The following is a 16,050-nucleotide window of genomic DNA, read 5'->3' on the forward strand; positions in this document are numbered from 1 at the left end:
TTTAGCCAGAGGTTAAATCAGATAAACAGGACAGAATAAAAGTTTTTCTGAACCTAGGAAGGAAAGAAAATAGTCATTTTAAGAATATATTCAACAAATGTTTGCAAATTCTTACTATGTTTATAAGGCTATGAGGAATATCAAGAATTCAAAGAATACAAAAAAATAGGATCTCGATTCTGAAAAATAAATGGTACATATACATAATTTAAATTTTTGAAGAGATGAAACCAATTTTTAATAATGGGAAATAGCTTTACAGACAATATTAAAATGCTGCTCTCTATTTTTCCCCCGTTGTATATAAAAATAAAATGTGCAGGTGGCTCTCACTGTAAAGCATATACTCTCAACCATGTGGTGATTCAACCTCAAATCTTTGTGCATGCTAACTTGTATATTCTCTAACATAAGCCATCTGCAGGTCCCTTGCATTTTGTTTTTATATACAATGTGGGAAAATAGAACAGGGGAGTGCCTGCAGTGGGGAAGACTTGCAAACAATGAAGAGGTGCTGCAGTCTCTTATGTTTCTCAGAAATAAAAAAAAGGGGGGGGGGATGGCCACCAGGTAAAGGAAGTTCTAGCAATAACCCTGCTGACAAAATAATATGGTGTGTGTGTGTATGTGTGTGTGTGTGTCCCTACCCCCTAAGAGATTGTTAATGACTTCACTACTCCCAGGCCAATGTTTTCATTCTTTTTGTGTTTTGCAACATTTTCATTCCACCACCTATGGAACTTCCATGTGGTGCTGGACTTCAAATACATACTGCCATGTATGGTAAGCACATACTCTACAAGGTAAACTTGTTTCCTTGTCCCATTAACATGTATTTTCTAGGACTAGGAGGTGGCATGACGGCTAGAGTGCTGGACTTAAAAAGTATGAGGTCCCGAGTTCAATCCCCATCATCCAATGCGTTAAAGTGCTGATCTGACTCTCTCCTTCCACCCCTTCACTGATAAGTAAATATATTTTTAATGCATTCTTTTATAATCCAGGTGAAAAAAGTTGATGTGGAAACTTACAGTGCGGTTTCTTATGAATAGAAAAACCTTCTGGGTCTGTTGTGGTCCACTGATGATATCTGGAAAACAAGCTGCTTCTTGAGAAGTCATGCGGTCATGAGGCAGTCTACTCTGGAAAGCTGCACCCTCCACACCTAGCAAAGAAAACAAAGAACTTCTAGGAAAATCTTAAGGGAATACAAAACTAGGAATGGAAGACATATACTTTCAGGGATCATTTCTATAGTTCGTTACAAAACTAGGAATGATCATGTCTAATTCCATTTTGCCTGAAGAATCTTTATATAGCTTTCCTCTCTCATTTACTGACTGCACTTCTTAAAACCTTTTTTTTCCCCAGTTCTCTCAAAAGATGAAACATCCTTCTGATTTAGTCATTTATGAGCTATACATCTCAAAAAGCAAAGTACATTAAGAGCAAAGAAGTTATGGAGTGAAAAATACATTCACATGCCTTTTACAAGGATTATAGTTACATGCCTTTTACTAGGACTACAGTAGGGAACATGAAAAGAACCCTTAGAGATTAATAACAGCAGTATGAAATATGATCCTGTTGATTAGTTCTTTTAGTTCAATACTAGTAAGAAATTAAGCAGACAAGAGATAAGAGTGAAGAAAACAAGAAATCTCCTTCACTAGTAACATTTAAAAATACTTCTATATATTGCAAGTAAAAAAAAGTCACTACATACACAAAAATTCTTCAATCTAAAAGTAAAATGTATGTATTTTTGAAACTTCTTAAATTGAGTACTAAGAAGTTTTTATAGGCTGGTGGTTAAAAAAAAATCATTATTTTTTAAAGAATTTTATTTGTTTTAATTAGAGAAAAAGATAAAGAGTACTGCTAAGCTCTGTCTTATGGTGGTTCTGGGAACTTAAGGACTCCGGGCATGGAAGTCTTTTTTGCATAACCACTATCCTTTATCCACAACTCCTAAATAGATCGATATAAAAGTTTTCTTAGAAACATATGAATATATATTTTACTTCTATCTCTAAGATTCTCATACAGAACCCTTCTAGCTTATGAAAACATCAAGACAATTTAAAGCAATATCACTGAAGTACTGGGCTGTGATAAAAGTCATGACACATTTTTGCATTCAAAAAAATACATCATGGTTTCTCCAACAACCCAATAATTACATATAAGTATTATGAAATAGGCACTAAATAGCCACATTTGACACTTTTTTAATATTATTTATTTATTTCCTTTTTGTTGCCCTTACATTTGACACTTTTAAAGCACATAAAACAAGCAAGTTAAATTAAAGGCATTAGTAAGATTAAGTGGGGGGGGGAGAGAATAAGATAAAGTAAAATCTTAGAACCCTTGATGTGCAGCTGGGAAATGGTGCTCATGTGTAGACAGCTATGCTTTAAGCCATTAACCATCCCCCACCCCCAATAATATGTAAAAAAAAAAAATCTAAAAAAGTACAAATAATCTACCAAGATACTATTTTCACATGAACCTCCAAGTGGTAAATGCTTGATGCTAATATGGACTGTACATGAAGAAACCCTGTTCTTGGAGGTGAGGGGAAAAAAATGCACATTAGATAATGAGGGCATATATAACATGTTCATTTAGTTCACTGAACTAAATCAAATCAACAATCCTCACACTTAATGAATCTCAGTCTAACACTAAAGACTGTCTAGACAATTAACTATTCCTTTAGGAAATAATTAGCAAGAATTATGCTGATATGGCTGGTGCGTGAAGTTAAGGCATCCATAAAAGAAGTGTTGACTACCAGGTGTATAAGTATTGATTGTAATGCAAAATTTTCTAAAAAATTAGTTTTGATATCAAGTCTACTACCCTACCCCTCTATCAAAAAAAAAAAAAAAAAAACAGACTAAGAACAAATCTATGTCAGATTATAAAGAACACTCTCTCCTCAATAATCCTGAGGTACCTATTAAGATCAGATACCTATTAAGTTTCCTTCTTTGGTATATTAACACCCATACACAAATACGAACTCTGTAAATTCTAATTCTCTCTTCCCCAAATAGAGTACTATTACTTCTTAGCTATATTACCTTTTTTTTTTAACTACCTCTATTTATTTTTTTATATAAAGGCAGAGAGGTAGAAAGGCAAAGAGTAAAAAAAAAAAAAAAAAGAAAAGAAAAAATAAAAACACCAAAGCTTCCTTCAATGTAGTTGGGGCCTTGGGTCATGCACATGACAAAGCAGCACACTATCCAAGTGAGCTATCTTGCCGCTCATCTTGTTTCATGATTGATCACCGAACGCCAATCCCACTTTAAAATATCATTGTCATGTTCAGAAAGAAAAAAAAAAACATGTAGAAAAAAAGAACCCATCCCATGAGAATATTAGGATTAAGAAAAATATTACCCCCTTTCCCTCCTCCCTGATTTCATACCTGCTGGATTATACTGCTCCTGGATGACCCCACTACCACCCCCAGAAGAGGGTGAGAGGAAGAGCGGTATCACAGCACTGCTCCACTGCTTGTGAAGCTTTCCTTCTTTGTGGTGCTTCCATGTGGTGGCTAGGGCCCTAAAGTGTGCATTCTACTGAGTGAATCATCTCCTCACTCACTAATAAATTTTACTTATGAAAGTAACGTGTCACTTTTTATCCTTTTGCCTCCAGGGTTATAACTGAGGCTCAGATGAATCCACTGCTCCTGGAGACCATCTTTTTCCCATTGTTGTTGTTGGATAGGACAGAGAAAAACTGAGAGAGGAGGGGAAGACAGAGGAGAAGAAAGACACCTTCAGACCTGCTTCACCGCTTGTGAAGTGATCCTCCTGCAGGTGGGGAGGCAGGAGCTCAAGCCAGGATCCTTGTCCTTGCACTATGCACTGGTCCCCCCCTTCCCCCATGTGTCACTTTTAAAATACCTCTCTCTTTACATGTGAAATTCTCATTAAATAACAGAACTTAAAAAAAATTATACTTACCACTTACCAATTTTTAAAAATAAACACTAAGTTCAGAAGTTAAACTATCCTGAAGCTAAATCAAAACATACTCGTGGAAGATTTCCAAAATAGACCACTCTAGATAATCTATTTCATAAGCATCTTCTTTAAAGTATAAAATTATAACAAATATAATTGATTCTAATAAAATTCCTACTAAAAATTAAAAATTATCAGTAGTATAGACAACTGGCTTTTGAATAGTTTTATTTAAATATTTATTTTCCCTTTTGTTTCCCTTGTTTTATTGTTGTTGTTATTGATGTCGTCATTGTTAGAACATAGAGAAATGGATAGAGGAGGGGAAGACAGAGAGGGAGAGAGAAAGATAGACACCTGCAGACCTGCTTCACCACCTGTAAAGCAGTGGGGAGTGGGGAGCTGCAGATGGGGAGTGGGGAGCTAGGGGCTCGAACTGGTATCTTTACACCGGTCCTTGCGCTTTGCACCACATGTGTTTAACCTGCTGTGCTACTGCCCGACTCCCTTGAATAGTTTTATATACTGGTGTTTGTGTATACTTAATAGAATTCTGAATATAACATGTTTCAAGAATCCTATCTTTATTCTACTTTTATTTATCTTTATTTTTTTAAGTTCAAAGACTACCTTTATATCAGTGATGTCCTCTGTTCAATTTTTATCACCACTTCATATAGGAAATTTCATCAACACTTTTCAGAATGCAGTCATGCTAAAGATGTTTCTAATGGTCTGACTGGCTTTCACTTTTTCTTAAAACACAGTAAGATAATTTATGGGAATGATGCAGACCTTTCCAGACAGAGCAGAGGCAGAGAAAAGGAAGGGATAAGTGAAGCAATAAACCATTTTATTATTTACTTTAGTTCTAATGTCCTATAGGTAGCATTTTGAGAAAAATAAAGTAACAGAAGTAAAGGATTTTTAGCTGAAGAAAACAAAAGCCAGATAATATTTATATATAAAATATCATTTATAATTGATAGATCACAGATGTACCATGTCCAGTCCTATGTAGTTTAAATATTAAAAGCATAAAGAACAGAAGGAGAAAACGAAAGAATAGAGAGGACAGGGGAGTCGGGCTGTAGCGCAGCGGGTTAAGCGCAGGTGGCGCAAAGCACAAGGACCGGCATAAGGATCCCGGTTCGAACCCCGGCTCCCCACCTGCAGGGGAGTCGCTTCACAGGCGGTGAAGCAGGTCTGCAGGTATCTGTCTTTCTCTCCTCCTCTCTGTCTTCCCCTCCTCTCTCCATTTCTCTCTGTCCTATCCAACAACGATGACAACAACAATAATAACTACAACAATAATAAAAAAAAAACAACAAGGGCAACAAAAGGGAATAAATAAATAAAATAAAAAAATTTAAAAAAAAAATTAAAAAAAAAAAAAAAAAGAATAGAGAGGACAGAAAAAGGAAGAGAATCCTAAGACTTCAATTTCTCATCTTAAAGCTAAGTGCATACCTTAATGATACTATAAGGGAGTATACACTATGCATTAAAAAAAAAAAAAAAAGACACCTATGTTCTCCTTCTCCCAATTGTTGGTGTGTCCCAGATCAAGGCATTAAATTTTGTGCTTTAGGTTCTAATCCATAAGAGTTCGTGAAACAGTGGTCATACAATACTTTGTTTGAAGGCAGGTAGGCAAGATGACCTCAAAGATGTAAATATCAATTTAATATGGACTTTTAAACATCAAGATGTGATACGGGGCCCAAGATACTCATGAGAGTCACTTAGCTTTGAAGAATTATCACTTATAAGCACGTTTCAGACTCTGATCATATCATAAACACATGCTTCTGAACATGACAAAAGATTTGAAGAGAGTTCTTGAAGGTCGAGAATAGTCACCAACATTTCTGGAAATACTTAAAACTCATGTTCTAATAGTAAGTAAATAGCACTTACTTAAGCAAAAGAGTAAAGAGTACATTTATTTACATTAAAAACAAAAGGCAATAAGAAAACTCAACTTATTTCATCAAGATTAAAATTTTAAAGGCTATCCTTGATCCTCAGTGTTCCATGGAAGATTCAACTGTGCACTTGGTATAAAGGATTCTTGAAGATTTTCCTGTCAAAGATAAGACTCTGAATAAGGATCTTAAGTCCTCTAATATAGAAGTGCACTGATTAACAAGCTCCAAAAGAGGTCTCTAACTTTCTAGATTTCCCCTAAATACTAATTTCCATATTAACACTGAGTTACCTTTGATCTAAAAAAGTAAAATACAAATACTCCCTAAACCTACTGTACACAAAGTGTAGTAAACACGTAATTTTAAAGCATACTCAATAGTCAAAAATGATAAGACTCGAAAAGTGAAGTAATATCCATTCTATCAAAATGTATATGTAAACCAGCTTAGCACTAGAAAACACAAAAATACCCTTTAAGAGACACAGGATGGAATCCTGACAAACTACTATGTATTCCTTCAACTACTGAAGATGGGCACTTTTGCTTTTCCCTAAAAATAAAATTCTCTGAATTTGGTGTGAAAAGAAAGAGTGTTTTGAGCAGATTTTTAAAACAATAGCTGTGAGAAAATGTAAACTTCAAAGTGGTTAAGTATGTAAAGTTAACTGAAAAAATATATGCCTGAAACCATGAACCTAAGGCCAACCACTTTTCAATAGCCACATTCTGCACGATTCTTCTGCCTACTCCTAGGATGTATTTTGTCCTGTCCTGTATTCTGAAGAATTTTCAGTCTATGGCTTTGCTTCTCTGTGTTTCCAGCTATTTTTATTTTTAAAGGTCCCGATTCCTATGCCTACATTTTATATCATGTTTACTTTCGCTACAGGTTACTGGGGAGTAAAGTACCCGCCATTGCCTCAAAAACACAAAGAAAAGTGGAGGGCTGAGATCGGCCTGAGGACTTCAAAAGGGTTTGCTTGCCTTTGTTCTGGCTATATTCTGTCCTACTATACTACTCTGTCCTATGAGTTAAATTTTCCCCTAAGATTCTGGCTAAAATGTGGATTCCATAGCCAAAAACACTTGCAAGCATCAATCCCTGACTGGCGGCTCTTGCTAAGTGGCAAGCATCTAATGCCACCCTCACCTGATGCTTGGCCGTCTCCATACCCTCCAGAACTGTCGTCTTGAAGTCCTCCTGCTTGCCCTGTGGAAGGAAAGAGGAGAACTCAGGGACCTTACTCCATATAATTGATATAATATCTGGACATAAAGGCCTAATAGTTGGCAACATATGAATTCACCAACTAGTAACCCCATAATCAGAGAGTTCCTTCTTCTGGAATCAAGGCCCAGGGAATCACATCATATTTTCCCAAATTCTAGTCAAGAAATTTCAACTTTACATGCTGATTCTTGGTGAAAGATGGCAGAGCAAAGCATGTAGTGTTTTTAATTGCTCAATCCTTGCTATCAGTTGTATTTAATAGACAGGGTTGGATGGGGGTAGAGAATTCCAGATGTGTTTTATTACTACTAAGACTGACAGTGGCATGACATAGGTTCTATATCCAGAATTGCAGTAGTTCAGCATTGGCTCAATCTTTATCTTTTACCTTTCTACTTAATAAGAGCAAGCATAAAGCAACAAGATAGACTTAATTTTTTTTTCCTCCAGGGTTATCACTGGAGCTTGGTGCCAGCACTATGAATCCACTGCACCTGGAGGCCATTTTTTTTTTCCATTTTTATTCTATAGGACAGAGAGAAAGTGAGAGAGGAGGGAGGGAGAGGGAGATGGAGGAAGGGAAGAAGGGAGGGAGGGAGGGAGAGGAGGAGAGGGGGAGGGAGGGGGGAGAGAGAGAGAGAGGGAGAGAGAGAGAGAAAGATACCTGCAGACCCGCTTCACCATTTGTGAAGCAACCCCCCCCCTGCAAGTGGGGAAAGGCTTAAAATTTTAATTAAAAAAAATTCTTTCCTTGTCTTCAGAGCATAATTATATGTAACTAAAAGACAAAGTCCCAAAAGAATTTTCACATATACATGTTGGAGAGCACTAGGTCAAAATAAGCCAGTGCTTCCTTAGTAAAACTTTAGAATGTATGGAATTGTACCCCTTATAAAAAAAAAAAACAACTTTATAATGTATCATAAGATGCCCTGCTTTCATTTGCCACTGTATATAAACACATTGTGGGTGGAGTTAGATGGCAGGCAAGGGCCTGAGGGAGCTTCTACCTCAAGTTGTAGAATAACCCTGCTATTAAGACATATTCACATTGATTAATGTATAGGAATAACTTCAGGAATAGTAATAGTTTAAAAATTCATTCTGAGATGATGTCAGAATAGTTTACCTTCTAGATTCGTCCAAAATCTATTGCCAAGACAGATGCTATCTATGATTCCCTTATTATTCTAGTCACCTCAAGCTATGGAAAGGTTGGCGTTTGATCTTTGGAAGACTTAAAGCAAATACCAGTCCCCAATGATATAAAATTGAAACAGCTTCATTAAAGGGTTTATTTTTTAAAGAATTGTAATTATAAAGCAGATTGAGTTAGTCCACTATTTGGCTTAAAGGGAATAGGAAAGTAAAATGAATCTACACAGTCCCTGTAGTAAAGAATGTTCCTAGGTCTGGGATTTTTAAATAACATCTTTCTTATCCCTTACTATATGAGAATATTTAGATATGCTTTGATGTCATAAGAGAACCTCACCTAAAATTTCACTATGCTCTTATCTAAAGGGCCCTTTACATACCTGTTCTCAGGTAAGACAACAGTACCTAAAATTTGCTGTTTACAGCCTTTGTAAACAGGCATATAGCAGTGAAGAAATAATTCAAATTACTAAAGATAAGTTTATATTGAAAATGCAAGTCCTACATTTTAATTCTACCTTAAAAGTTTAAATCAGAACCGTTAACTCTTTTTAAATATACTTTGTTTTATTTTGTTTTTCTTATATTTGATAGAGCAGAGAGAAGTTATATTTGATAGACTGAGAGGGAAGGGGTATATGAAGAGGAAGAAAGCCTTGCTCTACCTCTTGTGAAATTTCCCCCCTGCAAGTGGGGATCAGGGGCCTGAATCCAGGTCCTTGCATGTGGTAATAATAGGTGCTATATCAAAAAGGTGAGCCACTGCCCAGCCCCTTAGGAATGTTCACTCTAGTAAATTCTGGATTCATTCATAAGAACTCAGAGCCCCCCATTATTGTTGTCAGACTAGAGAGATAGATGGTATGTGTTCTCTCTTTGTCTCTCTCAGAATAAATAAATTCTCGTATTTTTTGTTTGATTCCAAATACAGCCAACCCTGAATAGAAGACTGAATTGTGAGTAAAAGGAAGAGAGAATCAGAACAATGAAATACATTTTAAAAAAAAAAAACCTCTAGACATGCGGAATAACATAGCTTTTCACTCTCAAATTATATTCCTGACTTGGCAGAGAATGAAAAGTAACAGTCTCTCCTAGTGAAGACATATTACCACCTATATAAAAAAAAATACAAACTACAAGCACTGTCAAGTTAGCCTATGTCTAAATTACATATCCCTATCCCTCTGCTTTCTATCATTTTCACTTTTCTTCTTTTACTACAAATCAATGTTTCTGTTTTCTTTTTTTAAATAATATTTACTTTCAAAAAATTACTTCACTGATTGTGTTTCACATGAGAGAGAAAGAAGAGAAAGAGGAGAGAAAGAAGTCAAACCACACACAGGTACATGCAATGTTGGCGACAGAACCATCAATCTCAGGTATGCAAGCCCAACAGAGTACTCTTATCAGGTGAGTTACTTCTCTAGCCACTAAAATATTTATTTTTAAGCAAAAAGTAGCTCTTGACTGATTTTTTTTTCTGTTGCAGATAATATAAAACATGGCTTTCCTAGTTGTTCAAAGGTTAACTGGTTCCTCTTTAGAAGGTATGACAGTCTTAATTGCCTTCTGCTTTTCAAAAAGGAAAATAGCTTATAAAAGTGCTGTGCTGTGATAAAATATGAGAGAAATAATTCTAAGGTTTTTTTGGGGGGGCTGGGGGAGGGTGGGTAGGGCCATTATTGGACTTTTACCAGTATGAGTCAGTTTTTTTCCTAGACAAATATGAGAGAAATATATTAAAAACGCCAAGAATTCTAAGTTGTTTTTGTGTTTGTTTTTTTTTTGGGGGGTAGGGCCATTACTGGACTTTTACCAGTATGAGTCAGTTTTTTTCCTAGACAGAGACAGATAAAAGGAGACAGTAAGAGATACCACAGCACCAAAGCTTCCTCCAGTTCACTGAGGGCTGGCCTTGGAAAAAAGAAATTAAATTAAATTTAAATTTAAAAAGAAACTAAACTATTATCTTTTGAAGTAATTCATTGGCAAGTATAGATGAGATGGCTACTTTCTCTCTAGACTTTTTAAAAACACACATATATATTTTAATTTTACTTTGAATAGAAACAGAGAAGTTGAGAGGGAAGGGGGAGTTAAGAGAGGGAGAGAGACACACCTGAAGCACTGCTTCACCACTTATGAAGTTCCCCTACAGGTGAGAACTGGGGACTTGAACGCTGGTCCTTAATACACTGTAATGTGTGCACTCAACCAGGTATACCACCACTTGGCCCACCATAATAGACTTTTTGAGGTTGTCTACTTCTCTGAAGACAGCTGAAGACAAACAGTATCTTTATTGGAGGCATTGCGGAGGAAGTCATGATTTTCTTTAAAAACAGCAAGCATACAGAAGCTTGCAGTTAATCTCCCATTCACATAGTGTTTCTCATTAGAACATATAAAGTGTCATTATTCATTTGCTCTTTGGGTCTTTAGGATTAGATCTCCCTTTTTGACACTGGCAAAGACATGAAACAGTAGGCAAGTACATCTGGTACTATCCATAAGTTCAAATTAAAAAAATAAATAAATGTAAACATTCAAAAGCAACTCCTTAAGATGAACTGGGTTTTGGTAACACTATACAAGGAACCTTTGTGTTCATCCTTACACACACCCAAGCACACAAGAACTAAGTAGAAACCCCAAATACAGTTTATAAGTGCATATCCTCTCCATATTGAAAATAGAAATTTTCAAGTTTAGCTAACATAAGTTTTATAGTTGTCTACTTATTAAATCTTTATAGCTAATACTGACCTGATACCAAAACTAGATGAGGACATCACACACACAAAAAGTGTGTGTGTGTGTGTGTGTGTGTGTGTGAGAGAGAGAGAGAGAGAGAGAGAGAGAGAAATATGAAAATCATCAAGCACCTTGAACGAAAAGGAGAAAAATAAAATAAAAATCATCATGAATGTGAGAGGGAAAGTCTAGCTAACAGAAATAGCAGAAGCCAAAAATCTTTCAGCTAGCTAGCTACCCAAGACACCAAACGTGAAGGGATCAGGAGGAAGATAAATCAAGAGCTATGTCAACAGGAAAGTACCACAAAGGAGATTTTCCAAAGAGCCAAGCTGCTCCAGGTCCTTGCTAATATATAGTCTCTCATACTCACAATCCCTTTGTGAGTATGTTCTGGAGTCAGGCTGATGGCATCCATATGCTAACTGTGTCCAAATTCCTATTGTGAGCCCATGTGCTGTATCACAACAGAGGAGCACTATACATCAGTTAACTCCAATGAAGAGAGATGAAAAGATTCTCAACAAAATATAAGTAGGTCAAATTCAACACATTAAAAGGATCTTATATAACAACGTGGGATTTAAGGATGTAAGGAAGGTCCTATACAAATCAATTAATGTAATACATGTCATCACTAAAAGGACAAAACTGTATGATACAGCAGTAGATGTAGAAAACGCATTTGACAAGATTCTGCATCCATTTGTTATAAAAGAAAAAAAAAATAAAGGGTTTATAGTACAAACCTGCAGCAAAATATACTCAAAAGCAGAAAATCTGAAGTTTTGTTATTTGTTTTTCCTCTTTTCTGTAAGGCCAGAAACAGGATATGGTTGGAATGAATTTCCAACAAAATGATCCCTTTTTCTTGCTCATGCAACAGTTTCTCAGAATTCTTTTTTTATTTTATTTATTTATTCCCTTTTGTTGCCCTTGTTGTTTTATTGTTGTAGTTATTATTGTTGTTGTCGTTGTTGGATAGGACAGAGAGAAATGGAGAGAGGAGGGGAAGACAGAGAGGAGGAGAGAAAGATAGACACCTGCAGACCTGCTTCACCGCCTGTGAAGCGACTCCCCTGCAGGTGGGGAGCCGGGGTTCGAACCGGGATCCTTATGCCGGTCCTTGTGCTTTGCGCCACCTGCGCTTAACCCGTTGTGCTACAGCCCGACTCCCAGTTTCTCAGAATTCTATCTACATCTTCCCAGCCAGAGCTGAGCAATGCTCTGGTCAAAACCAAAAGCAGGGCTGGGGAGATAGCATAATTGTTATGCAAAAAAAGACTTTTTTCAACCCTGAGGTTCCAAGGTCTTAAATTCAGTCCCCAATATCACCATAAACCAGAGCTTAACAGTGCTCTAGTGGAGAATAAATAAGCTACTCTACAAAAAAATAAATTACCAATGCAACAATTGCCACCTCAACATGCTTCACTTCAGACTGTGTCCAGAGACTTCATGTGTGGAATGACAACCTTTCAGCTTCATTACTCGGGTGAGACCTTTCCTCTAATTCCATCTCAGGTGGTTCACTTTCTAACAAAGTCCCAAAACCTAGATATACACCAGTTTCTGGGAGAGAGAGCATATGTTCACACGTATCCGTAAACTACTGCAAAATATATACCTGAAAGCAGAAGTACACTAGAGTTTGCAGTGAGTACCCCCCTAACACTTCCTCTCCACTATTCCAAGCTTTGGGTCCATGATTGCTCAACAATTTGTTTGGCTTCGTATGTTAACTCTCTTTTCAGTCACCAGGTTCCAGATGTCATCAGGATGCCGGCCAGGCTTCCCTGAAGACCCACCAATGTGTCCTGGAGCTCCGCTTCCCCAGAGACCCACCCTACTAGGGAAAGAGAGAGACTGGGAGTATGGACCGACCAGTCAACGCCCATGTTCAGTGGGGAAGCAATTACAGAAGCCAGACCTTCTACCTTCTGCAACCCACAATGACCCTAGGTCCATGCTCCCAGAGGGATAGAGAATGGGAAAGCTATCAGGGGAGGGGGTGGGATATGGAGATTGAGTGGTGGGAATTGTGTGGAGTTGTACCCCTCCTACCCTATGGTTTTGTTAATTAATCCTTTCTTAAATAAAAAAGAAAAAAAATTATACACACACACACACACACAGACACACCTTGTTAAAACGTTAATCAACTATAAATGCTCTTCTATCTTCAAATAGCAGAAGATACAGACAACAAAAAGATACAGACAACAAACACAAAAATACAACCCTATCTTCAAATTTTAAGTTCTGTGAATCAACAAAATCTTAACATTTGTTATATCTCAATAGCTACCATGAATTTCAACTGTTATTCTCTTAGAATGTCTATATTATTACCGATACATGCAATCCTCCCACAACTTAACATATACAAGATCAAATGTCAAGATTTATTTGAAGTCACAGACATCTGACAATTCCAGATGCTTAAAGAATCATTTAGTTCATAAGTGACACAGTATTAAAAAATAAGCTAACACTTTTCAGTTTCCAAAGGTGATAGTATGTATCTACCTACCTAATTTTTTCCTGAAATTAAAAAATAAAAAAGTGAAATGGCCTAAGAGGTGGTACAGTGGACCAAATATGAGGACCTCAGATGCCTGACATCACACAAGCCAGAATGATGCACTGGTTCTCTTTCCTCTCTCTCCTCACTCCATTTTCATTATTCAGTAAACCTTAAAAAGAGAGAGAGAGAAGGGAGAAGAATAAACACATCTTATTCTCTTACCTCCCTATCCACCTAGACTGATCCTTCTACGAGAGAGAGAGAGAGAGAAGGAAGAAGGAATAAACGTGTCTTATTCTCTTACCTCCCTATCCACCTAGACTGATCCTTCTACTCCCCAGACTTTTCCTTTATAGTCACCTATTCCCCTAGCCCAGTGTTGTGGAGATGTGACCTGGGTCTGCCAGGTCCTGTCCATTGTTTTTCAGTCCAAATTCTATTCCATTGGTGGGCATGTCATGTCATTCCATTCCATTCCTAAATTTGTAAGTTAGGGGAACCCTGAGGCAGAATGACTGAAATAGAACTTTCAGAAAAGCTGAAAAGAAAAAGAGAAAGGGTAGCGAACAGATGATAATGTAGGGAATGTCTAAAGGACTTGTATAAACAGGGTTAAGTGTAAGACAGAGCTGTCAAAAAAGGATACCATACTTGAGTTGTAAACTAGACAATGAGACACTTGAGGCTTTTGCTATATGTTTTGTTGTTGTTACTGTTATTGTTACCCAGTAACTTGAATACTGTTTATGTGATGTAGAGTTTATCTCAAGCTGTAAAAAAGGTAATGTACAAATGTGAATAGATGCTTATTTATAATATGGGTAAGTTTTGTTTTGCCTATAATGTTTATAAAACAATCGAGGAGGACAAGTTTTTGTTTGTTTCCTCTTTCTTTTTTCTTGCTTGCACAAGTTGCACTATTGAAAAACTGAGATTGTATAAACCCAGCCAAAAGCTGCAAGATACCACAATCTTGCAGATGTCAAAAGTTACTATACTAACAAACAAACAAACAAACAGCCCTGAGGGCTAGGATTAGGATATGCAAAAGATTTTCTCTCATGCCTGAGGCTTTTAAGTACCAGGTTCAATGCCAGCCTCAGGCATGAGTCTTTTACAGAACCATTATACTATTTCCCCAGCCCTTTTTTCTTTTCTTTTTTTTTTTCTTTTTAAGATAATATGGGAGGAGAGAGAAGAAATACCACAGCACCATTCCACCAGTGCTAGTGTCCCATTTTCCCCTCCACCCTCACCATGTTACAAGTACTCCCATGTGGTGGCTGAGGACTTGAACCTGGGTCCTTACATGGTAATTTGTGTGACCTACCAGATGAACTCCCTTCTTTTGCTTTTTTCAGATAATGTATACCCTTTTTGAGACACAAATGTACAAAGGATACAGAAAGAGGGAAAGAGAAAGATACAGAGAGAAAAGCCAGAGCACTGCTCAGTTCTGTATCTTTCCCTTTTCTCTCCACTTCATCTAACAGAAAAAAAAAGAAGGAATGTGGGTGGGGTAAATAGCATAAAGTTTCTGTAAAAGAGGAGTTGGGTGGTAGCGCAGTGGGTTAAGCGCATGTGGCACAAAGCACAAAGACCAGCATAAGGATCCCGGTTCGAGCCCCCAGCTCCCCACCTGCAGGGGTGTAGCTCCACAACTGGTGAAGCAGGTCTGCAGGTGTCTATCCCCCCCCCACACGTCTTTCCCTCCTCTCTCCATTTCTCTGTCCTATCCAACAACAACAACATCAATAACAACAACAATAACTACAACAATAAAAAAATTAAGGGCAACAAAAGGGAATAAATAAATAAATTTTAAAAAAGACTGTCATGTCTAAGACTGAGAGGTCCCAGGTTCAATCCCCAGCACACCATAAGCAAGAGTTAACAGTGCTCAAAATGTTTCTCTTCCTCTCCTTCTGTATCCTGCTCTCTGTATTTCTCTTATTGTTATAGTAGTAGTAATAATAACAATAATATAATTATTATTTTTATTGCCACCAGGGTTACCACTAGAGCTTGGTGCTGGCACTATGAATTCACCACTCCCAGTAGCCTTTTTTTTTCTTTTTTCTTTTCCATTCTATTATACTTGATAGGACAGAGAGAAATTGAAAGGGGAGGGGAGATATATAGAAAGGAAGAAAGATAAGACACCTGCAGACCTGCTTCACTGCTCATGAAGCAGACCCCATGCAAGTAAGAAGTGGGGTCCTTGAGCATGACAATATAAACACTGAACCAGGTACACTACCACCTGGATCCCTCTCTATTTCTCTCATAAGTAAATAAATATATAAATAGACACTAGGAGCAGTGAAGTTTTGCACACACTGACTGAACTCTAATGATAACCCTAGTGGCAAAAAAAAAAATTTATTTAAAAATGTAGTATATAGTAATATATATGTTGGTCCATTTTTAGTTATCTCTCAAAATATAAAACTGA

The 16,050-nt window shown here is 37.0% G+C and overlaps 1 protein-coding gene across 2 annotated transcripts in view; it reads right to left on the reverse strand.

Moving 5' to 3' along the window:
• KDM1A (lysine demethylase 1A) overlaps positions 1-16,050 on the reverse strand; it is an 81,517-nt gene that overhangs the window by 42,031 nt on the left and 23,436 nt on the right. Inside the window, exons 3-4 of one of the 2 annotated variants that reach the window (XM_016190648.2) lie at positions 7,070-7,129; positions 1,032-1,165 (exon numbers count right to left, since the gene is read on the reverse strand). In XM_016190648.2, coding sequence (XP_016046134.2) covers positions 1,032-1,165; positions 7,070-7,129 — 194 coding nt within the window. The remainder of the gene's footprint in view (positions 1-1,031; positions 1,166-7,069; positions 7,130-16,050) is intronic. The other variant, XM_007528735.3, reaches the window with a different exon arrangement.

This window comes from Erinaceus europaeus, chromosome 13 (genome assembly GCF_950295315.1).
Source record: "Erinaceus europaeus chromosome 13, mEriEur2.1, whole genome shotgun sequence".
Classification (NCBI taxonomy): Eukaryota; Metazoa; Chordata; class Mammalia; order Eulipotyphla; family Erinaceidae; genus Erinaceus; species Erinaceus europaeus.